This window comes from Falco peregrinus, chromosome 5, assembly GCF_023634155.1.
Source record: "Falco peregrinus isolate bFalPer1 chromosome 5, bFalPer1.pri, whole genome shotgun sequence".
In the NCBI taxonomy this organism is placed as follows: domain Eukaryota; kingdom Metazoa; phylum Chordata; class Aves; order Falconiformes; family Falconidae; genus Falco; species Falco peregrinus.
The window spans coordinates 61,120,143-61,143,126 of record NC_073725.1 but is presented as its reverse complement, the minus strand read 5'-3'; the positions used below and the strand labels follow the sequence as shown (position 1 = coordinate 61,143,126).

At 39.4% G+C, this 22,984-nt stretch overlaps 1 protein-coding gene across 8 annotated transcripts; it reads left to right on the top strand.

The window, feature by feature from the left end:
* Positions 1-34: 34 nt before the first annotated feature.
* Positions 35-22,397, top strand: SEC22C (SEC22 homolog C, vesicle trafficking protein). Of its 8 annotated transcripts, none has more exons than XM_055805646.1 (9): positions 35-107; positions 3,205-3,224; positions 5,315-5,368; positions 5,979-6,188; positions 8,354-8,517; positions 10,272-10,475; positions 16,137-16,255; positions 16,887-16,952; positions 18,667-22,397. In XM_055805646.1, exons 4-9 carry the CDS (start codon positions 6,007-6,009, stop codon positions 18,865-18,867), a joined length of 936 nt encoding a protein of 311 aa, XP_055661621.1. In that variant the 5' UTR covers positions 35-107; positions 3,205-3,224; positions 5,315-5,368; positions 5,979-6,006; the 3' UTR covers positions 18,868-22,397. The 8 variants fall into 8 exon arrangements, with proteins under 8 accessions (XP_055661621.1, XP_055661625.1, XP_055661619.1 ...); XM_055805645.1 differs by lacking the exons at positions 35-107; positions 3,205-3,224 and adding exons at positions 1,425-2,356; positions 5,071-5,168; XM_055805650.1 differs by lacking the exon at positions 3,205-3,224 and having other exon boundaries at positions 42-107; positions 10,272-10,454.
* The last annotated feature ends 587 nt before the right edge of the window (positions 22,398-22,984 follow it).

Below are 22,984 nucleotides of genomic sequence, written 5' to 3'. Positions count from 1 at the left end.
ACTCTACCCGCCGTCTCTGTGGGCGGAAGGGGGCGGGCTGGGGGGGTGTTGTGGTGCCGCCGCCGTTCGGTGGGAGAGGTCCGGAGCCGCGGCGAGGGGCGGGGAAGGTGAGTGGTGCAGGGGGCCTGGGGGCGGCTCCCCCCTTCTTCCTCCTCCGTCCTCTTCTGGGTCCCCGCGGGCGGGGCGGGGCTGAGCTGCGCCGCTCCGCGGTGCGTGTGTTGTGCTTGAGGGGGTGTGAGGGAAGGGGTGGGCCCTGAGGGGGGGAGCAGGGGTAATGTGGGCCCTGCGGGGGTGAGGGGGGAGGGGTGGGCCCCGAGGGTGTGGGGACCTCTGGCAGGGAAGTAAGGTTTGGGGTGCTGGAGGGGCGTGTGGGGAGGTGGTGAAGGGGAGTTAAGGGCTTTGGGTGTGTGTGGGGATGGGGTGGGGGTGAGCCGAGGTGGGCTCAAGATCTTGCCCTGTGTAGGATTTGGGGGTTCCTTGGAGCGCTTGAGGGGTGTAGGGGGAGGAGGACTTGGGACTGTGACGAGGGTTTGTGTTATGCCGGGGATGTCTGGAGGTGGGCTGGGATAATGTGAGGGTTTGGGACCTGTGGGATGGGAGTAAGATTTGGGAGTGTCTGGATGCTTGAGAGGTGTATGGGGAGACTTTTCAGTGGGAACGAGTGCCCTGATGAGGGGGGCAGCTTTCAAGGTGTCTGAGTTTATTGAAGAGTGTGGGAAGGGGGTACTTTTTGGGGGTTTTGGGAATCTTAATGTGGGGGAGAAGAGCAGTGAATAGAGTTTAGTTATGTATAAGGGGGTGAGTGGAACAGGATGGATGTGGGAAGGGTCCTTAATTTTGTGGGCTGGTCAAGGTACAGAGATGAGCTGCTGGGTGTTAGGAGACTTAAGGATACAGGTTGGGGGGGGGTGTGTGTATTTGGGAGCAGATAGGATTGCTGATATTTCTGAGAGGTTAATGTAGGGGGAGAGCTTCAGAACCTTACAGAGTTTTTATGGTGCAGTGTGGGCAAGGATGAGGACAACTGTCCTTTGAGCCAGTGCAGTTCATGGGGGACCTGGGTGTTGGAGTTTGAGTTTTGTGTAACACGTGTTATTTCTGGTAATTCATAGGGGTGTGTGTAAACAGGAGATTTGTGATGGTAAGAGTTTTCTACATGCTTCCCTTTGGGGACAAGAATAAAACCTGTAGGATTTGTAGCAACTTACAGGCTCTTGATATCCACAAATACTGTTTTAAAAGTTGAGATAGCATCATGCTTTCAAATTGCTTTTATTCACTGCTGTATCTGGAGAGTGGCTCCTGTTGCCCTGGAGGTCTGTGATATCTGTAGCTCGGGTAGTGCTGCTGTGAGCATCGAGGGAGAGCAATTGGGAAGAAGCAGATGGATGCTGTTACCTTAGAAGGTGGGAAGTTTAACAGCATTTCAGCTCTCCTTTTTTTATAAATGTGAGAAGAGCATAAAATCCACTTCGTGATCCTGCAGAGAAGTAGTAATTCTCCCTTATGAACCATGTCTCAGTTCCTTTGCTTGTTGGTTGAGACTGATACCAGCACGTGAACTGCAGCTCTGTTAAATGTATTGTGTTTGATGGAGTCAATCGGAATCTCTTTTGTGTTCTGGCATCCCACCTGTAGCTGTCTGTGACTCCCTCTGAAGCTTACCCACTAGAGGAAAGGTGCATTGGATGCAGTGGTTATGATCATGTGTCAAGCTGTCACGTGTCCAAAGAAACTTCACAGATTGCTTCAAGAGCTTCCTGGACTATGGTAACATTCACTAAAGCTTTTGCCCTTCCTTCAGCAGGAAGATTAGAAATTGAGAAAATAGTTAAGTTGTTGGGTTAGAAGCTGGCCTGTATGCCACCTGTAGAAAGAAGGGAAATGTGACTCTGAACAGGGAGAGAAGATGAATACTTGAGAGAGATCCTGGTAACAAGACATTCCTTGTTAGTGTTATGCCATTCTTAGATGGAAACTTTCTGCTTTTGATGGTTAGATAAAATAATTTCTTAAACAACAGTATTTCTGAAATAATTCCCCTCATGAACTATGTACTGGTTGGCATTTTCATAGTCTTTTGAGTAGATTGTTTTCATAGTACAGATAATGAAGTAGGAGTTTGCCTAGCATTCAGAGAGGTGTGGCGCTTGAGACTTGGGTGTGATCTTATATGGAGGAGCTTGTGTAAGTATAGTAAAGCATAAGATTAAGGCTGCTTTAATAATTCCTGCGTAGTTGCTGGAGGGTGTTGGCCGCTACTTAGGAAGCGAGGGATGGAGGAACTGCGCTTTGGGTAGCTTCTTAGAGGCCTACTGTGGGAATACCGTGAAGACTCTTGTTTGTTGTAAGACTTGTGAATATGTCCTGTTCATGAGAGTGTTACACTAAACAGTTTTCTGAAGTGTTGTTGGTTGTACAGGTGATTCAAATAATGAAAAAAGCAGGTTTTGTTTACTTCAGTCATAAATTATAACATGTTTTTCTGAAACAGTTACACAAAACATTCCTCAAGGTTTTGCCTGCTTTGTGCCAGTAAAATAGCTGGCCTGACATGATGTTATTAATTCTGAATACAGTAAGATTTGATATCTGCTTAATCAAAAGGCAAGTACATTGTCAAAGTTCGGGACCAGGTTCAAAGGCCTGCCACGTAAAGTCAGTTGCAGATACTTTGGGCTGCTAATCATGTACAGATAGAGACTGGAGGAGGAAAGGGTAGGTCAGTCAAATAGTAAGATCATAGATTTACTTGGTTATGTGCACACCTTGATCAGTCCAGTAAGTTGTGATAGTAAGTGTTTACTTAACATGTGGCATGGCAAAACTGGCTTGCAAGTAATTAAAGTTTCAAGGGAAGTGACAGTAGTAACTGTTATTTGCCATGGGCACAAAACACCTTCTGATATGCAAGTAAGAAGAGGCTTGGGGAAAAGTAAAAAGAAAACCTCATTGAGGTACAGTGCCAGAGTAGGCGTGCGGGGGGAATGTGGAAAAGGAAAGGAGAAAGCTGGGTGAATCTGAGTGGTAGGTGGTTGGTGACAGGAGTTCCATAGGGGACAGGTGAACCAGCTGCATGAATTTACTTTTAGGCTTTGCCCTCTTCCATGGGGTGATGTTGGCTCTCACCTCTTTTAGCTAAACCTGTGCTACATTGCAAATAAACCCCCAAATTATGAAAAGCTTGTGTATTTTTTTTTTCAGCTCCTCAGAAGTCTTTACAGGTACTGTTCTGAAATCTCATACTTTTTTCCTGTGTTGGGGGGTAGGGTGTTACCTATGCAAACAGTCCTTTAGACCATGTCAATGGGAGCTCTATAAGAAGCAGAACCAGTGCATGTATTTCTGGTTGTTTTGCCCTGTGGTTGTGCTCATTTGCTCTCTGTTAAGATTTGAGCCACTGCATCAGCCTTTCCCTCTGTTGGGGATGTAACTTTCTTTTATACACGCTTGCCTTTTTTTCACAAAACCAAAAGGCATGTAAGATACCTATTCCACTAGCACTTGCAGCTTGTCTGGGTAAGCCTCATTTCATTTCCGTAGGCAGCAAACCTAGAAATTCGCAGGCAGGTAGATTTGAAAAAAAATAAATCAAGCCTTTTGGATGAATACAGCAGTGATAGTCTGGTAGTACGTTACAGCAGGTGTATTCTCCAAAGAAGGAGCATTGACTCATTTCTGCAGTCAAGTCTGGCATTCAATTTGGAAGTCTGCCTGATGATGACTGATACCAGATCTTTCACAGGAGAACAGACAATCCCTCTGATGGGCAGGTGGTATTTAGTGAAAGCCTTATACCCTGAAGCGTGAAGGTTTGTATGTCTTGGGAAGTTGTATACCTTTCTATATGCAGCTGGTTAACTATCGGTGATGTTATCCCTAGTGATGACTATATACATATTTGTTTTTTTAATCTTAAGCTCCTGCTATTAATGGCATAGTGAATTGGATAATTTCGTAGGCCAAATACATTTTAGAAAGCATCTTTAGTTTCTAAGTTTAGTGCCTTTCTATTGTCCTGGTCAAATTCTGGCTGTTTCTGAAAGGTAAATGAGAGCTCAATACATATTGCCTCTGTGGTGTTTGTCAAGTTGGATATTTTGGAGTTATGCCAACCATTGACCATAAAACTGTGCTGTTCTGAGCAACTGTACTTACCAGTTGACTGTGTTAATGTTTCTGAGTTGGCAGTTTCCTTTTTTTGTTTTCATTTCACTTCTATGTTAAAGTTTAAGCAGCTTTCTGGGCTGTTTCTTTCATGTCTGCTGGCACAACACATGGAAGATTGATATGATGTCTCAAGTAGACATGTAGTAATCTTGATTATTGTTGAAATGCTTTTTGATGCATGCGAAAATGAAGTTAGCTTAGTTTGATTTTGCCACTCAAATGACTGCTGGACAAGAAATGCGAGGTATAGTGGAAGAAAACCCTAACATCTAATTCTTCTTTAATCTCCATTTAAAAAGTTCAAAATAGCATTTTTCAAGTGATGTGTAATCTTCTGTGGTTTTAATTTGCTTTTCTAGGGAAACAAATTATGTAGAATTATGCTTTCTGTGAATTCCTCTGACAATTGTTAGTTGCTTTAACATGCTGGCAAATTGCAGCCACCTTTCATAGAGGGATAGTTCCTATAGCTAAGTGGAAATGATTCCTGTGGAGCAGAAATGAGACCCTGTTAGTGCTGCTTCTGTGTAAGAACTCAACCTTTATCAGACATTAAAACAGCTCTACTGGCAGGAGAGTTTATGAATGCCTGAATTAGAAAAGGCTTTGCTCTTTTACTTTCTTAGACAGGAAAAACACTTGATGATGAGACACGTTTCAAAGAAACTTTGAGCATCATAATGAATTCTTTGATACAGGGCTGTTTAAAGCAGTCATTCCCTCTATCAAAAGTTTGGATTCACAGTGTGATTTCATTTTTTGTTTGTTTGTTTTTCTAATGCTTCACTTTTATAGTTTGCCTGAAGCAGAGTAAATGCCTGTTTTTCTTTTTTCTTTTTCCCCTTGACTTGTTTATAATAATCACTTAAAGTCTGCTGATGTAGAGCTGTTCTTTTACAGGAAGCTAGGATAACTTAAAAACAATGATCGGGGCATCAGAAATATTTTGGGTATCATTTCATAGTGTCTTTGGATGCATCTAGGAATTGATACATTGGGTAAGCAAATGAGTTGGTTTTTTCCTTGAGGCAAAATACTTTCTAGGATATGTTTACCCACTGCATGGGAGATGTGACATTGTAAATATGTGTGTGTATATATATGTCATTAGTTTTCTAAAATGTTTATTGTGGTTGTCTTTCAGAGAATATGTGAGCTGCTGCATTAGTCTTCTAACATCTTGCTCTGGATACTCATGGTATGTCTGAGGGACAGATCTCTTGTGTGTTTTGAATGTACTGGGTAAATCCCAGTAATAACTTTTCACAGGAGGTTGTGACCTGTTAAAGAGTAAGAAGTCAAGTGAGGGCAACTTTTGTTCTGTATTTAGTCCTAGTTGATTCTGTATAAAGAGCCTGACAGGCTGTAGCCTAAAATTTATTTTTGTATTTGTGTGTTATGCTAGCAAATCAGGTAACTGCAACACTAATGCAGCTATTTGTAACACTAGTGAAGATGTGTTGTGTCAGTGGGAGTTAGCCAGTTTCCATAAATACCTTTAAGACCTTTACTCAGCACTTCTGATGCTTGAGGTAGAGAAGAAGGAGGGAAAATAGGGATATTTGTAGGTAGATAATTCCTCTGTCAAATCCCCTGCCTCCCCTTTTTGTCTGAGAGGGACAAAAAATGGACGCAGCCATGACCTTTGAGAACAGTTTGATTGCATTCGATGACTGCGGAGTTACAAGAGGTACTTGTTCAACAGCAGTGGTGAATAAACTCTACCCTTGATATATTTCTGGCTAGCGTATTGGATTGTAACTAACTGATATCACATCCATTAACCTAACTTAATATTCCATTTTCAGGTTGTCCTCATGTGTGCTCCAGTGGAGAATGTCCATGATCTTCTTTGCCTGTGTGGTGCGGGTGAGGGATGGACTTCCCCTCTCAGCCTCCACAGATTTTCATTTCAACCAAGGCTTTCTGGAATGCAGAAAGAGATTAAAGGCGTTATCCTCAATTCTGGCGCAGTATCCAAGTCGAGGCACAGCAAAAGGACGTGACCTTAGCATACAGTAAGTCCCTGCTTTTCTTTGGTTGATTTTTTTTACTTTAGTTCTTGAAATTATTGTCCTGGGTTGAATTTCAGGAATATTATGTAGTGCCTAACTGCAATCTGAAATCCCACTGTGCATGTCTAGATTGTAACATCCAAGTATTTTGAAACCTTATTTCTCTGTATCGCAGCCATGCAGCTCCTACTTGGTTTGGTAAGCATATGTTAAAACCTACTTATTTTAGTTTTCATTTTTTGTAGTGAATGTTTTCTGCTCGATGGGCAGTATGTGTTACTATTAGCAGTTGGGTTATCTTGGACTTCTACAAATACCTTCTAAGACAACATCTTAGTGCTTAGGAATTAGTTTAGTCTAAACCCCAAACCCTTTTCTTCAGAGATGGTCAAGTGTTGCTGATACCTTCGCTCAGGCCCCTACAGTTCTGATTCCAGCTTGCAGAGAACTGCCCTGACTCTGTCCTACGTGCTGCCCACTCCGTTTTCTGAATACCAGCCGGGTTCAAGTCTCTAGAAGCTCTCTGGCTGCTGGGTGTATCTTGAGGCAGCCTGAAGCATACTGACAATAGCCAGTATGGAGAAATAGTAAATCTTTGCTTTTCTTTATTGGAGAAGGATTTGCTAGTCTTTATTTTAAGAAATTAAGGTTTCTTTCAGAGATGAGAATTTTAATTTACTATTAATTTTTAATTTAGTTCTAAAAACGAATTTTAGCTCGTGATTGTGTTTCTGGTTAGTGAATTTAAGAAAACATAAAGTGACTCTGAGGTAAAACTAAGCATCCCTTTTTTTGGGACTGGTTGGAGAAAGAAGGTACATGAACTTACACTGTATGGGTTGGAAAATCAGAGATCATTTTAATTCCTTTTCTTTCAAAGCGAACTTGTGCCCTTGAATGCTAATATGTTCTGCTGCTTTTAATCTTCTGTAGTGTCTCCAGCAGTAGCTATGCATCTGGCTCTGAAATGAGAAGAGTGCGAACAGATACATGGCAAAAGGGCTATAAATTATTGACAACTGGGAAGAGGTAGTTTTACGCAGGCATGGTGTTGATTCTTAGCTGTGAGCTGGGGACAAAAGGAATTCAGGGAATCTACCCAGTGTGACTAAGCTGTCGTAGAGCTAATCAAAATAATACATCCCGAGTACATAGCACAATGAGTAAATGAAATGCGATAAAGTAGAAACCGTAAGTCTTTCTGTGTGAAAGGGGTGAAATATGTAAACAGTAAAAAAGGGAGAAAAGACAGAGAGGTAGTAATTGTTCAGCTTCAAAACTGATTTTATACTGAATTATTGTTAACAGATGTCTAAACTGTAAATGAAGGTTTCCTCGGTCTTCTTTGAGATATAGCTAAACTTCCACAATCCTCACCATAATTAGAGATGTGTAACTATCTACATTATGAGTGCTGCCACCTGAACGGGGTGCCCTGACTGCCATGTTATTTAATGAAGCCTAGATGAGAGTCATTTCTCTCAACCTTAAGCACACGCTGACATTTTGGTCAGGTGAATCCCCTGTTAAGTTTCCTGGAAGATTTTTGGCCATCTGTAAGTGGAAACTTCTGCGTAAATATGGCTTCAGTGTTAGAGGGACTGCTTTTGGAGTAGGGTTTTTATTGTGCTGTTTGATACAAGCTCACCTTTGTTACAGATGACTTAGCAGTAACAGTGTTTGAATATCTTGGTTTGTGCAAGTTAGTTACTATATCTTCCTGTTAATATGAAGTTGTCATATTCAAGGGGAGCAAAGGAATACATCTGCTTGCTTCATGTGAACAAGCTTGCTTGTTTTCACTTGTGTTTGTGGAAGGCCACAATGTTTTCTTTGAAAATCTTGCCTGTGATGTTTTCAGTCCATCTCATTTGTTATTGACATGATTTAAAGCCAGCCTGGGAAATTGGTGTCCTCAAGTTTTACTGATGTAGCAATTTAAAATCTGTATTACGATCTTTAGTATGCTAAGGTGTACTGAATAAGTTAAGAATAAGCGGTAGATCTACAAGAGCTACAGCACTATTACAGCAGTGTGAACAATGTATTTTTTGCAGTCTGTACATTATGTTTTGACAGAAAGTACAGTTTACCTCTGGTGTCCACATGCCTCTTACCTTTTAATGTTGATGTTTGGTTTGCTTTTTTTCTTTTTTTTTCTTTTTCAGTTTCCTTTCTTCGGGGGATATTGCCTGCATGGCAATCTGTTCCAGCAATTTCTCAACCATCATGGCATTTTGCTTTCTGGAAGAGCTTCAGTGGGAATTTGCTGCTTCCTATGATACAACAAGCATCAGTTTAGCTTCCAGACCATATGCTTTTCTTGAATTCGGTTTGTAACTGTTCTCTAATAGTAAGAATTCTGTGTCTGCTGCTGTTAGGACGTTAAACAGTGTCTCCTGGCCTGGTCATAACAATGAATCTGTGTGTGTGCCTTTGTATGCATGTGTAGGAGGAGGGGGAGATCTTGTAAGCGCCTTAAACTATTAGACTGTTGGTTTTGCAGTTCCTGAGTGCCCCTCTAATAGATGAACAAAATGTGGTGATTAATAAACAAGCACAGAAGAAAAAGAAATCCACATCTCAGACACTTTCTAACTTAATTACAAAAATCTGACAAGTGGAGACAGATGGGTACAGGAAAAAAGGGAGACAGAATAGATTGTTATGGACAGCTTTACTTCTGGAATGACTTAAATTCACATAATACTTCATAATCATGCCTAGTGTTTCTTTTTTAACCTGATATAAATGGTTTTCTTGCAAAGTAGCAGCTGCTCTGCTGAACCTCACAACGCTGAAAACAACAATTCCCTTGCAGTGAGAAACTTTTCTGGGGAAGGATAAGATATTGCAGTGGGTTAGCACACTTCTATTCAGATTTTGGTAATAGTGTTAAGTTTGTGCTTAAAAGATTGAGAATCCACAAGGAAAGCATACTCTACAGCCATTTGTATTTTGGGTGGATTCCTTGCAGGGCACATTCCAGGCACGATGTAATTTTATACTGAGATCCAAACTACCCCTTTTTATTAAACTATTTTGGTTTTGGTTGATTGATTTTTTTTTTTTTAATTATTTTTTATTCTTTCCTGTGTTTGGATCCAAGATGCACTTTATCCTTAAGATCTTAGCCTTTTGTGTGGTAGTTACAGGTAATTATAGCAGGCTGACTTAAGGTAAAATAGAGGATTTTTCACTAAGGAATACTTATGATGCTGTATGTTCTAGCACAGCGTACAGTCCTTCTCTGTGGTCTCAAAACTCATGCTTGAGCTATTACATATGTATCATATCCAGTAGTAGCTGTAGTCAACCTATGCAAGGCTTCTGACATATCTTAAAGATATGGATTTTACTTACAGGATATCTTAGCAAAATAAATGCTTCTGCATTTTATGTCCCTAAGCGTTTGAAATGGCTTGACTTTGCCAATATCTTCGCACAATTAAATAGGAATTATCAGTATCCATGGTGAGGTACTTCAGCTCTGGAGGTGTGAGCAATACGTAGTCAGCCAAATTCTCTCCTTAGTCTCAGTGCAACTCCTGTCAAACCAGCAGCCACATTTGTGGAAAGGCATTTGCTTGCCAATAGTATTAAATTTAAAGTGTGAGAGATGAAGCAGGGTGATCTGTATGTAGGTCTGCGGCTTGGACATTGGTGGAATCACTGTGGAATTGCCTCTGCCAGTCAGAGTTGCTTCATGACTCAACTATAGGTTGAATTAATTTATCTCTGTGCTGGAAAAAATGTAATCCTTGACATTGTTAAAACACAATGTGGAATTGCTTCTTGTGGTAGTTCATAGGAAGTGCCCTGGAATGTGAAAGCTCATGTTCAGTCCACTGGCAGGCAGGATGTTGAGATTTAAAGTATCCAGAAGGGAGTGGGTATGTTTATAAAATACCTAGGAGAGGTATTTTTGTTCCCTAACCAGTGGTGGAATTTTATATGTGTAACTAATAAGAAAAGAAGGAAGAAATGAAAAACAATCAAAAAAAGAATGCCATGACTGGATTAATAATTACTTGAAGCACTTAACTTTTGCAGAGCTAATTGAATCATGTTTTTATATTGTTTTAGATAATGTTATTCAGAAAGTGAAATGCCATTTTAACTGTGCAAGTGGCTCTCAAATGAAGGCCAACTGGGAGAAGATTGAGGAGGAGCTGAAGTTCCAGCCCCCGGTTCAGCTGAAACTGGAGGATACAGAATTGATGAATGGGATAACTAATGGTGGGCATGCAGGCGTTCATGTGGAGGTTGGTAAGTTACTACTATGCACAGGTGACAGTACTTCCTGAACCTAACTTTGCAAACAACAGAAAAATGTGTAATAGCAATGGTTCACTTTGTACTGAGGAATATATATATGTCTATCTATATCTCGTGTATGAAACCCAAGGAAGAAAAGTCTGCCTTTTGATCATAGTAAACAGCATATGATCTTTACGTGGTAGCAGGTGTGCATCAGGGCCTTTAAGGACTTGTGGTAGTGTCTTTTTTTTCCCAGCTGTAAATCAGTTCTCAATATGGACAATTGGTTGTAACTGGCCTTGGCATTTCCCATGTTCAATTCTCCTGCTCTTAAAGTAGTTGTTTGCTAAATTTTCTATGACTGAAGAAGCTCAACTAATTGCTTGTTGTGAATAGAAGATACGTAATTGCAGTCTGAATGGATTGCTTTGGCCTTGAGGCAAGAAAAGATAAGAATATAACCAGAGGGTAAAATTCTTATTCCCAGACTGTCTGTCTTGAGTTGTTCTCCCCTCTTTGCTTTCTTCTTTTACCTTATTCTTTGTAACTTAATGCATTTGACTAAAATTCCTGAAAAGAATATGTATATCTGTATAAACAATACATAGAGGCTTGACAAGGGACCTTTTGTGATGAATACCAACATTTTACCTGCTTTTAGAATTACTAACCTCTACTTATTTATGGTAAAATTGGTATCTTCGTATTTGTGTTTCAGTTGCATAGTCAAAGTCCTGCCTACTTCCTCTACAAAAAGGAATCGTAGAATCATAGAATCATTTAGGTTGAAAAAGACTTTTAAGTTCATCAAGTTTAACCGCAAACCTAACACTGCCAAGTCCATCACTAAACCATGTCCTTATTTTAATCCTATTAGCATGGTGGTTTAAATGCAGCTGGAGCGCCATGAGCTTGTATTTCCTCTTTTCTTTGTTGTTTTTAACTTATGAAACACTAATAAAATTAACTTCTAGTTGCTCAGTCTTATTGTTTCTGATCGATGAGCTGGAATCTAGTTTGACATAGGTATTTTAAGTTAAAATATAGAAGGGCAGTGGCCAGGAGGAAGGAAAAATAGAATTGAAAACATTCTGTTTGCCAGTCAAATTTGTGAGGGCTCATCAGAACTGTGCTTGAAGGTTAAATATTTTCATGATATGACAGGGCTTAGAAATTCTTCGCACTAGTGTGAACAGTTTCAGTGCCAGTAAACATTTGCAAGCTAGTTTGTGTCCACAGATCAGAAATACATTTTCAGTTCGCCTATATTCTTAATTGCTTTCTTTTACTTTCCATCTGGCTTTGTATTTTTGGCTGTTCTTTCTGGTCTAACCCAAATTCTCTTACAGATTGTTCTGCTTTTATTTTAAGGATCATGTTTATGATCATCTGTTTCCCTCAGCTGGAGTCAGCTTTCCTGGCTTATGTCTCTCTCCTCTCATTGTTACCTACCAGCTGAATCCCGCTTTGCTGCTTTAAGTTTAGCTGTGTGGACAGTGTTTGTTTGCATAATAATGTTATTTATATTATGGCTTTGCTATACAGGAGACTTTCTGAGCATAAATTAAAGTGTTGTGGTTGGAGGAGAGCAGAATTTAATTGTGTCCCTGTTCTATAGTAAAGATAGATCAATCAATGGATTGATCAAAACATCAGCCTCCTTACATGATTGTAGCTGGTTCCTGTCGTCTTGAGCTGTGTGATCACATCCCCTGGCTCTTCGTTTTAGTGTGAAAGGAGTCTGAAAAGTCAGAGCAGTTTTGTCCTTGTTAGTATATACGGGGACAAGAGCTTTTTTTTTCTTTGCGTTTTTTTTTATTCTTCTCTTTGTTCCTTCCTTTTGTTAACTAAACCTAGCTCAATTCTTGCTAGAAAGACACTAGCATTGTATCCTTGATCAACATCTATACAACCTCAGCTGTTGTTGCAAAAGGCTCACCTTGTGTGTCGATAGGGGCACAGCTTATAGAGCTCTGGAGGACGGTGGGCTATGTATACAAAAAAAATGTGAAGTGTAAGTAGCTTTCTGTGAAGAGAGAGAGTTTTCACTTCAAAAGTGGCTCTGTGAAGTAGAACGACTTGTGCTATTCGTCTAGTGACCATGCTGTTAAATTATGCAGCTTTGTGCTCCCCTTGATGAACATTCTTAGTCTTTTGTCGGGACACGGGGAGTCCTTTTTAAGGTGTTTTTTGAAGATGTCTCACATCTGTCTTTTGTGTGCTTTATTTTATTTTAAAATGTTTGAGTTTGGCTTCAGTTTTCACTCCTGGTGCTGTCTTTATCTGGAGCTTTGAGTATGTGACTCATTGTCAAACTCTTGTTGTGCTATGCCTTGAAGAGACAGAATGGAGTGTGGTACAGGCATTCATGTCAGTCTCCGGTTAAATAGCCAGAGGCCTCTGCTCAGAAAATCATCGGCAAAAGTTTAATTTCCTTCATTCTGTGAGGGTGTTTTCACAGAATTGTTCTGTACATGTTGAAACCTGCAGATGCATTTTTCCTGGGTGCTAGGTAATCGACAGTCCCCGGCACATCTTCTGTATGGTTCTTGTACTCTGAAGAGCCCAACTTTTCTACTTGAAGTGTCAAATCAATTTGAACCCAATTAGTATTTAATTGTGCCTGTGCAAAATTGTGCTTTCTTGGAATACAAGTGCTTGTACTGTGTTGTTCCCTTATTTATTGTAATATGTAATTCCAGTATAAAATTCTGTTTATAAAAATATGATTGAATTCACACAAGGAAGTATAATAATTTTTCCCTAGCAACAACTATCTTGCTTGTTCTATGAAATTTCAGTTTGTAAATTAAACCTCAGAATGATATAGCAGAAATGAAGCTCCACAGTAATTTAAAGATGTGTTTTCACAGAATCTGATCCCTGAGCAACTGGATATTGTAATCTCCCCTGCATCTGTGACAGCAATTCTTTTTATCCGACTGGACAAAAAATAAGTAGCTTTTACATAATATTCTATGCTGCAGAAACTGTATTTTGAGACTTACATTGTTCTTCCCTGGGCATTGGGAACTCTCAACATGTATAGTTTGCAGGATCCTGTACAGTGAGTGACACTTGGGCTTCATAATTGTTTGAGAGAGACTGTGCCTCTGAAGTAAACCTTAGAAACTGAGGAAGGAGAAGCAGTAGTTTTCATTAGGAAATTTCCGTGAGAGCGATGTAGCTGCAATATTATTTAATTTATCAAAAATAATAGGAAACTGAAGACTCGGGTCAGTGAATGAACAAACATCCTGGTACAGCTTCTGTTCAGTGCGCTCTTTGGACCTGAAATGTCTCTGTATAGCAAAAAAGCAAAATTGCCTTTGAATGATAGGGTTACTTTGCACCATTTATTTATGTGAGCATGTTTATGACGATAATATATAGTAATGGTATATAATGTGACATATATCAAATGGAATTAGTATGGTTCCTTTTTGTAGTGCTTTGGAGATGAAATTATGGATGTCTGAATGCATGCCAGACTAATTAATTGCATAGACACTTACAAAAGATGCTTTATATTCCTATATTAATTTGGCACAAAACTTTTTTACGTCCATCTATCAAAGTCTCTCTTGAAGGAGAAGACACCAGTGTTTTCCTACTCTAAACCATGCAGTACTGCAATATTTAAGCTGTTATTGTTTCATCTGTCACTGAAACGAAGGCAGAGATTATGTCTGCTATGTTGCATAGTTTATCTACAGTAGTCAGGAGCTGACTACATCTGGACAGGGAGACTTCTTGAGGGCTCTTTCATTCTCTCCTCTATCTTATGGATGTTGGTGCAGGAGAGGACCTGAATTTTGTATCTGAGCTGCAAATTACCTTTCTTACTGTTCTACTGACAAGTAATGCACAGGCAAGGATGAAATGTAGGTGAGTATCTAGGTGTGGTATCTGTTGTTGGGCTAGCTAGGGGAAAAAAAATTAGGTGAACTTTTTAGACAACCAAAACCCTGAATTAGAAGCAGCAGATTCCAAAGTTAAATACATATTTATAATAATTACTTTGACCTTAATTACGTATGGATCAATTAGATCATCCTGGAGAAACGGTGTTTGGAGGTGTGGGTGTTAAGTAGTAGTAGTAGTAGTGAAGAAGGTGGGAAAGGAAGGAGACAGGTAATTCACTACCTGTGAAACATGGTGACTGGATACCAAGCAAAAATGAATTCCAAATCAAATATAAGAATAAATGCAGATCATTATGTTACAATATAATAAAGGAAAATAGCATGCAATACAATAAAAGGAAACAATGCTAGTTATTATGCACAGTATGATAAAAGAGCAATAGGAGCGAAGCATCAGATCATTACTGCAAAATATAACAGAGACTAAGAAAAGGAGATGTAACTAATTACCACCTTAACATCACCCAGCCCCACGTTGTGGCTGGGAAGCCCCACTGCAGCCAGTGCCAGGAGTCTCTCTAACTGGGAAAATTCCCACACAGTGCGTCCACCTGTAGGTGAGGCTTCTGGCCCAGTCCTGGAGCTTGCCTGCCTTTATACTCAGATACACACCTTGTGTGTGTAAGCCTTTAAGTTTGGGCTAACTGCAGTCGTGCACTATCTCATGATTTGTAAGGTTTCACACACACACCAGGGACCTTGGCCAATAACCCAGGCACAGTGGAGTTACTGTTGTGACACAGCTGCACACAGTGTTTATTGTCTGGATGGCCCTGCTCACATCTTGCATGTTTGGGGGCTCAGGACAAACACCACCTGCTCATTAAAGTTGTCCTTGAGCTCCCTGAACTCCCTGTCCAAGTTAAAGGATCCCTAATTAGAGACAAAGACTTTTTCATAAGCAGTAGTCAACTGAATACATTTTCACCACACATGGGCAGGGTGAGAGAAAGGGAATTGCAATGCACTGTAAAATGTGGCTCAAAGGCCAAAACCTACAGCATCCAGTCTATTTCCTAGGCCCTGGTTTTGACCATGTTTTGTCAGTATGAGGTGCAGAGGTAAGATGAGCAGTGCTGTGACAGACGTTTCCCTGCTGTGACTGGGTACTATCGTCCTGACAGCTCCTAGAACAACTATTCTAGCAGCAGAGCATCAAAGACCTTGACTCCTACAGCTGTATTCTGGCAGCTGCTTGATTAGGGCACCAAATGCTGTGTGGAAACTATGCAGGTGAAAATCGCTGTATACCAGACTGAGCCCTCAAACTGTCAGTGGGAAAAAAACCCATAATTACCCGTTGAGGAAGAGATGAATTGCTGTCTTGCTTTTATGGGTGTCAGAAATCTAAGCTCTTTCCCAGACCTTTGGGTGCTTAAAGCCTCTGGCTTTTCTACTGACCTGTGACGAGTGCTAAGTACGCTAATCTGCTGTAATAAACAGTTGAGAAATATCTGCGTGCACCATAATAAAGACATTAAGGTCAGATAGCTTAAGAACAAATTTGGTTGCTTAATCTGTTTAAAAAATACTCCAGAGCTCTTGCTGATCTATAGATGTCTGAAGAACTGAACAGTGTAATGCAGCAACAAAGTTTTTTTCTATTCGTAACTGGTCTTCTCTGGAGCAAGCATGAAAGTTTTGAAAATGTTTAAAACCTGCACAAGCTAATTTGAGTTCTTTTAGTATAAAAAGATTCAAAATAATAGTACAAACTTTGACTGATGCCTTTTTTTTTTTCTCTCTCTTTTTTTTTTTTTAAAAGTCCCTACTTACAGAATGCAGCGTGTGACTCCCCTGGGGATTCTGTCGCTTGTTCTGAACATCATGTGTGGAGCTTTGAATCTCATTCGAGGAGTTCACCTAGCAGAGTATTCATTTCAGGTAACCTTGATTGAATTGAAACCTGTAAATGGGTCAAAGGGAGAGAGTTATTTGGGTAAACAGATTAAGGGTGGCTATTCTGCTTCTTAGTAGAGCATACATCTTTCCACAAGAAGTGTTTTGTTTGTCCAGGGAACATACAATTGATTGCTTACCTGCTAGATCTCATGTGGTTTGTTGTATATTGCAGCACATTGCATTTTATTCTTTTCTAGGGAGATTAAAGCTTGGAGAAATATTTGACTCTTGCCAGGCTGGCTGTTTTTTTGTTTGGGGTTGTTTTTTTTTTCATTCTTGTAATTTGTTCTAGCTGCTTATTTTTTTTAAACAAATGTAAAACTGTAAACAACTTTTAAAAAGGGAAGATTGGGGGGGGGGGGGGGGGGGGGGGGGCGGGAAGTGTCCTGATTCTATGGTGGCATGGTTTTATTTAGTGGGAATTGTCACATAAGTCTCAGTTCTTGGTATCTTATTCAATGATACTGATCTTGCTGCTTAACACTGTTACAGTCAATCGACATAAACTAGGATGAGAGGTACTTGATGAACTATAGTGTTCTAAAATATCAAGCAGCGCTTGCCAAAAACTGTAGCTGATTTAGTTGTCTGTCACTTCTTTTAATCCAAACAGGAGGACCATGAAGGAATTGGAAATGTGATAGCTTTTTTTCTACCTTTTCTAGCCTGTGTTTTTCAGGTATGTTAACTGTAAATAAAATGCTTTCTGATTATTTTTAAATTATAGTATACAAGACAAAATAATTTTTAGCTAAGCAGAGGAAGACTTTAGTTTTTAATGTCCTGCCTAGGCGATTTCACTAAGGTATTCCAGTGCAGTGGCACAAATACAGTTAAAGGCAGAATTTGACCCTTGGCAAATTGCAGTTGTGAGCTTTTCAATGTTTTCATGTTTTGACATGCCAAGTGGGCCTGAGTTGATTAAAAATGTGGTATCCCAAAGATGGTTTGTTTCCCTAAGGGATAGATACGATGTGTTTCTGACAGTGGTAGACTTAGTGGTGGGCTTTTGCAGCGTAACCACCTTGAAAGCCTAAGCAAATATAGGATAGCAATATTATTGAAAATGTTCAAATGTACATTAAAAATTACTTTTAATTCTTAAGACAAATGTGGTTTGTGGCCTCTGTAGATTTTTTTTTTCTAATGGATTATTTTTTCTGATTCTTGAAAGGTTCTTTAAATGCCTTAAACGGTGGTCCACAACCTTCAACTTGAGGGCAATATATTGTTTGCAAAATCTTCAGGTTTTAGCCTGTTATTGCAGGAAGCTGCTGTAGTTGGGTTACAAATTGACAGAAGGACAATGTGTATCTGTTGCAGATACACAAGGGCACAAAGGATGATTGACAGTAGCTGTGGCTTAATATTGCTGCATTTGGCTAAGGGTTTGGGGACGACTATCTGAAGACTTCTGTTTATCTATGGTATTTAAAACTTGCAGAGAGGCTATTTATTGTACTGTAATAGATACAATTTAGTATCTTTCAGCCTTCTTACACCTCTGTGCATGGCAGAGCTTTAAGATGGAGATACTAATTTGGATCTAAATATTTGATGCAAGTCATTCTTCAGAAGGAAATGCTCTGTCCTGCTTTTTTCCAGTTAGTACCTGAAGCTAGGAAAGCTAGATAAAGAAGAGTTCTCTCTTATCCTTTTGATCTATAGCAGTCATCTTCACAAAATGCTTATGCATAAATTGAGCTCAAATGTAGAAGTGCTTTCTACATGCTGATCTCTACTTGTGTCATCAGCACAGTTGGAAACTGTGACCTTAAGTGAGAAAGCATGATCTGTTAATGCCTGAGTTACTTTTTTAACTCTTCTGCCAGCACTTTGAGGTTTTTAGTTTTCTCCTGTAAGGGTTGTTGCTCTTCGCACATGCTTAGTGAATGGGTTCCACCTGTTCTTGAATTTAAAAAGAAAAGGAGCCCGAAACCCCAGCTAAACCTGTTAACAGAAATGATGGTCTTTCTATCAGGTTAAGTCTAGAGATTTAAGTCCTTTGTTTATCCCAACACGAATATGGCAGAAGCAGGTTTGGGTTTGCAGTTTTCCTGCTTCTGAGCCTTTGTCTTGCAAAAAACATAGGTAGTTTCTGAAGGCTGGCTCAGCTTTCGTACTCCTTTTAGTTCAGGCTGAGATGGGCAGGAGGGACACCAGTTGTGCTGACAGACTTCTTTTGATATCTGTGCTTACCCCGTAGGGTCTGGGTTGAGGCCACCACTCTGGCTGTTCTTGGAGAACCTTTCCACGAAGCTTTGAGCTTCTTAGTGATCACTGCATTGTCAGGCACATCTAAGCAGGATGGATTTGCCAGCAGTTCCCAGCTATGTTTCTTGTCCTTATGTACATAGTTTAATGCTAACACTGTCTCTCTGGTCCTTTTGTAGTGTTACTTGTACCTCTTCTACAGCTCGGCAAGGAAGGTGAAGACGTTTGTACTCTTTTTCTCTGTTTGTTTATGCAACATATACTTGTACGGATTACGGAACTTCTGGCAAATAACCTTTCACGTAGGAGTGGCAACTCTTTCTTCTTATCAGATACTGACAAGGCAACTTATGGAGAAACAGCCTGACTGCGGAGTATGAAAAAGACTTTGGGTTTGCTACTCTATTTTTAAAATTTCTTTTGTATTAAACTGGCCAAAAATAGCTTGGAGTATTTTTAAAGGTGCGTGGCAATGGTTATTGCAAGGATGATATTTCAAAGCAACTTGAAATAAAGTAGGATACTGTAATCATGTCAAACGTACAGTGAGGAATGTAGCTGTATTTAACATGGCATGTGTTAATTGTGCATGGTAGATCTTGGCAGGTGTCATCAACAGATGGAGGTTCTTCTTACCATAAACAGGCTTTTGCTCCTTGACTAATAACACCTAGACAGCATTTTGCCATTTCTCTTACTGGCTTTGTGAACAGTTTGGCAGGTCAATGTCTTGCCCTGCCAGTGCTTCTGAAAATACTAAAATTGTGTAGTAAAATGAAGATAAAGTGGTGGGTAACATTTTTGTCTATAGAACTTGTTAAGCATTAAGATTCTTGGTAAATGTAAGTAAAGGAGTTATTTGCCATAATTAGATGAGTTCAATATCAGTGGGGAAAAATTGTTAGGATGAGTTTCAGGGTAATTTTTCTAGGGTTTGAAGAAAAGGAAAAGGCTGTGGCTCTTTTAAAAACCATAAAGACTATAAGTATCTCCTGGCTAAACAGAGCATTGTAGTTAAGTATATGCTTATTGGTTAATTGCAAATATGCTTGGGGCAGCATAAAATAAACCAAGTGAATGTAAGCGATCTTTCAGCTCAAGTGGCCTTTATTTCCTTTAAGGTCACTCTTAGTATAAGGGTAATTCCATGTTTGCTTGGTCTGTACAGATGATAAATCTTCCAAGCCTGGTTATGACAGGCCACTGACTCCTTCACCTTTTTTAAAAAAATGTATAGCTCGTGAGTAGAAAGCCATTTCCAGTAATGGAAAGTAAGAGCAGGTTCTCTTTATTTCATAAAACACCTTTAGTTAATGGTGTTCAGTTCTTACACTAAGATGAATTTATGAGTGTGCACTTTTGAATATAGTACTTAAGAGCTGAAATTCTTAACCTCTGCTGCACTGGGTATTCTTGTATGTAATGTATTGAGATGCATATGGGCATTTTAGAACATATATGAATAATTTAGGCTGTGTAAAAAAGGTAAAAAAAAAAAAAAAAGCATAGCATTTTGATGCAGCTGTCCTTGAAGGGTTGTAGAGATTCAAATTGAGAAGATGTAGAGAACTGTAGGTGTGTTATTGTGGAAGTATGGTCCTAGATTTTCTTTTATTTTTTCTTAGGAATCTGTTTTCTGGTTACCCCATTTTTTCCACCAGACATTTCTTACCAAAGATTTGTTTTCCTCTCACATAGTCTTTACCTCTGGTGGTTGCAAAGAGATTAATGTGATGCAGAGTTGTCTTCCTGAGTTTGCAGAAACACTTAACAAAATTACTTTCTTGCATCTCAGTGAATTTTCTTGAAATCTCATGATGCCAAACGCGACTATCAGTGGACTACTAGAGCAGAAACCTGTGGTGCTGCACCTTGGAAGCACCTGTGTAATGCAGCTGACTGCAACAATGGCATTGATAGGCAGCCTGTTACAGCCTGAACCGTTTCTGGGACATCAAGAGACTTGGTGCCAGAGCTTTTTCCAGTAGTAAAATGTAGGTATTTCTTTTCCATCACATATTAGCACATTTACTATAACAGTAACATAATGAAATCTCTTAAACTGTGAGGGATAATTTAGTAGGAATGATGGAAGAATATTGTAGCCAGCCAGTTAAGAGAACAGCTGGAGCCGTGTGCCATAAGGGAATACTCTTCTGTTATAAGGGAGTGGATTAAAGCTGTTTGTCTGTCATCACCACGGTTTTCTGCCAGAGTGTATGTGGAGAAATGAAGCCAGAATTCAACCACTGTCCTTAAGACACCCAGATGATCCCACAGACATGGGGTTTTAGTACTCACAAGCTTTAAGCTTTCATGCTGTTCAGTCCCAGTTTTACTTGGTAAGATACTCTTGGAGACTGCAGGGAACTAAGCCACAAGTTTGGATTACAAGTTTAAAAAAATAAATCTGAAAAAAGGATACCCCCAAATATCTGATACTAGATACTTAACGCAACTTAGCACTTCATTGAGGATACTGGATTTGATGACAGATTGTGTTTTCCAGGAGCATAAGCCTGCTGGGTTTCTGTGGGGAATCATCCTTTGGGGAAAGGATGAAGCATTTTGTACTACAGATAGACAAAACTTTGTGAAAAGGACCTCAGTGATAAGACCCAACTCCCTGCTCCTACCTTTTTAGCCTCAATGTGGCTAAAGAATCCAAAAGAGCTGTACTGTTGCCCTGTAGTCTTGGATAAAGCTAGCCTGCTATAGCTTAAGGCACGCAGGGCATTTACAACTTGGGGCATAGGGCCAGTGAGCCATTATCTGCTTTCTATTCCTTATCCTTGGACTGAGCTGACTGGAAGCAACTCTAATGTTTCTGATGCTTCCTGAGCATCTGAGTGTTTGCTTTATCATAAAACAAATACATCCCCGTGCCAGGTGATATTAGCAACAGCTTTGCAATAAGAGTGGTAGAACAAAGTGTTTTGATAGCTTGTGTAATTAACATGGAGTGGATAAAGATGAAATTCAGCTTTTGTTTAATATTTTCTTTTTCCTGAAGATGTTGCAGTAAAATCAAATGAAACCAGTTGGTTCAGTTCTGCCTTCATGTAAGTGTTGTTTTGCTTTGTGGGTTAGATGGAGGATGCAACTAGATCTTTTCTACTAAACAAATGAAGCTCTGGTTTGCTGTTAGTCTTAATCCCTTTGCAGCCTTTTTTTTCCTTTTTCCCCCCTGTAATATGTATTAACCGTATTAAGGAATCTATGTGGATTAATATGCGCGTGTTAGTATCAGTGCACTTTGTAGGTTTGGATTATGATTCCAGGATGAGGCAGAGCACGCATAGTTTGATATATTTTTATTTTTTAATGTTAGTATTTAGAATGGCTCCTATATCTGTATGATATTTATAAAGGTAAACATTTTCTTCTGCTGAAACAGCAAGAGGAATAGAATAGTTTACATTTATCTCAGTGCTTTAAGATTTAATAAAAAAGAATGACTTGCAGTTTGAGTACATGAAATCTGACTCATAATGTGGGATTATGCCTGTATCGAATCAAATCCCCAAACAGGAATCCATCCCTTTTTGTTCGACTTTAAACTGTTTAATGTAGTTTGAATTGCATCTTCTTAATTCTGTCAGTTTTCAAGATAATTCTTTTGGAAACTCTTTCCCTCACTCAGCAGCTCAGTGCAAGAAAATTGGCAAAGAATAGATTTCATTAATTTAAAGATTTGTGGTGCTTAGTCACTTTATGAAGCTGATAATTTCCGTGGATTTTCTTTTTTTCATTCTCCCAAAGACCTGTTAAGTCTGTAGAAGGTGGGCTGGTACCTTTTTAGACATTTTTGCACTGTATTAATAATTGAACCTGTGTAAATGTGTATAAAATCATTTTGCATGTATAGATATATATGTACATATATCTAATAAATGGCTTTTTTTTTAAATGCTTGTCTTCATTTATAGTTTGGGAATAGCTGATTATATTAGAAAAAAGGTTGATCAGCCATTTCATTTTTGTGTGCATCTTTAGTATTTCATGTGGCAGTGTTAAAAATATTTTTAAAATAAGCTCATCTCTTCCACAAAGAATTTCAAAATCAGAGTGATTTCAAATGCTGTTGTACTGCATCCTGGATTGTATGTGGTCTTTTACAGAGAGAAATAGCTGTATGAACTCGGGGTGGCTTTCTTTGAGAGTGTGCGCTTTCTGATACCCAATCCACCTGAGTGCACACTGCCTTTTTTTGTTCAGGGGGAATTAGGTAGGATTTTTATTCTGTCATCTACACACTGAAAAGCGACTGATTCCCTAATTGAACCATATAATTACAGTTATACATATGTATATAGAAACTTGCTTATCCAAACAACAGATTGCAGTAGGCTGTGATATAATATCTATAGCTTTAACAGTCTTCCTCTTTACTTTCAGAAACCCAGTAATAGAGGCTTTTCCTGCAAAATTTGCATTTTGAAGTGTTGGAAGTATGTGAAATAAGATGTAACACTGTCCTGTAGGTCCTTTTCCAGC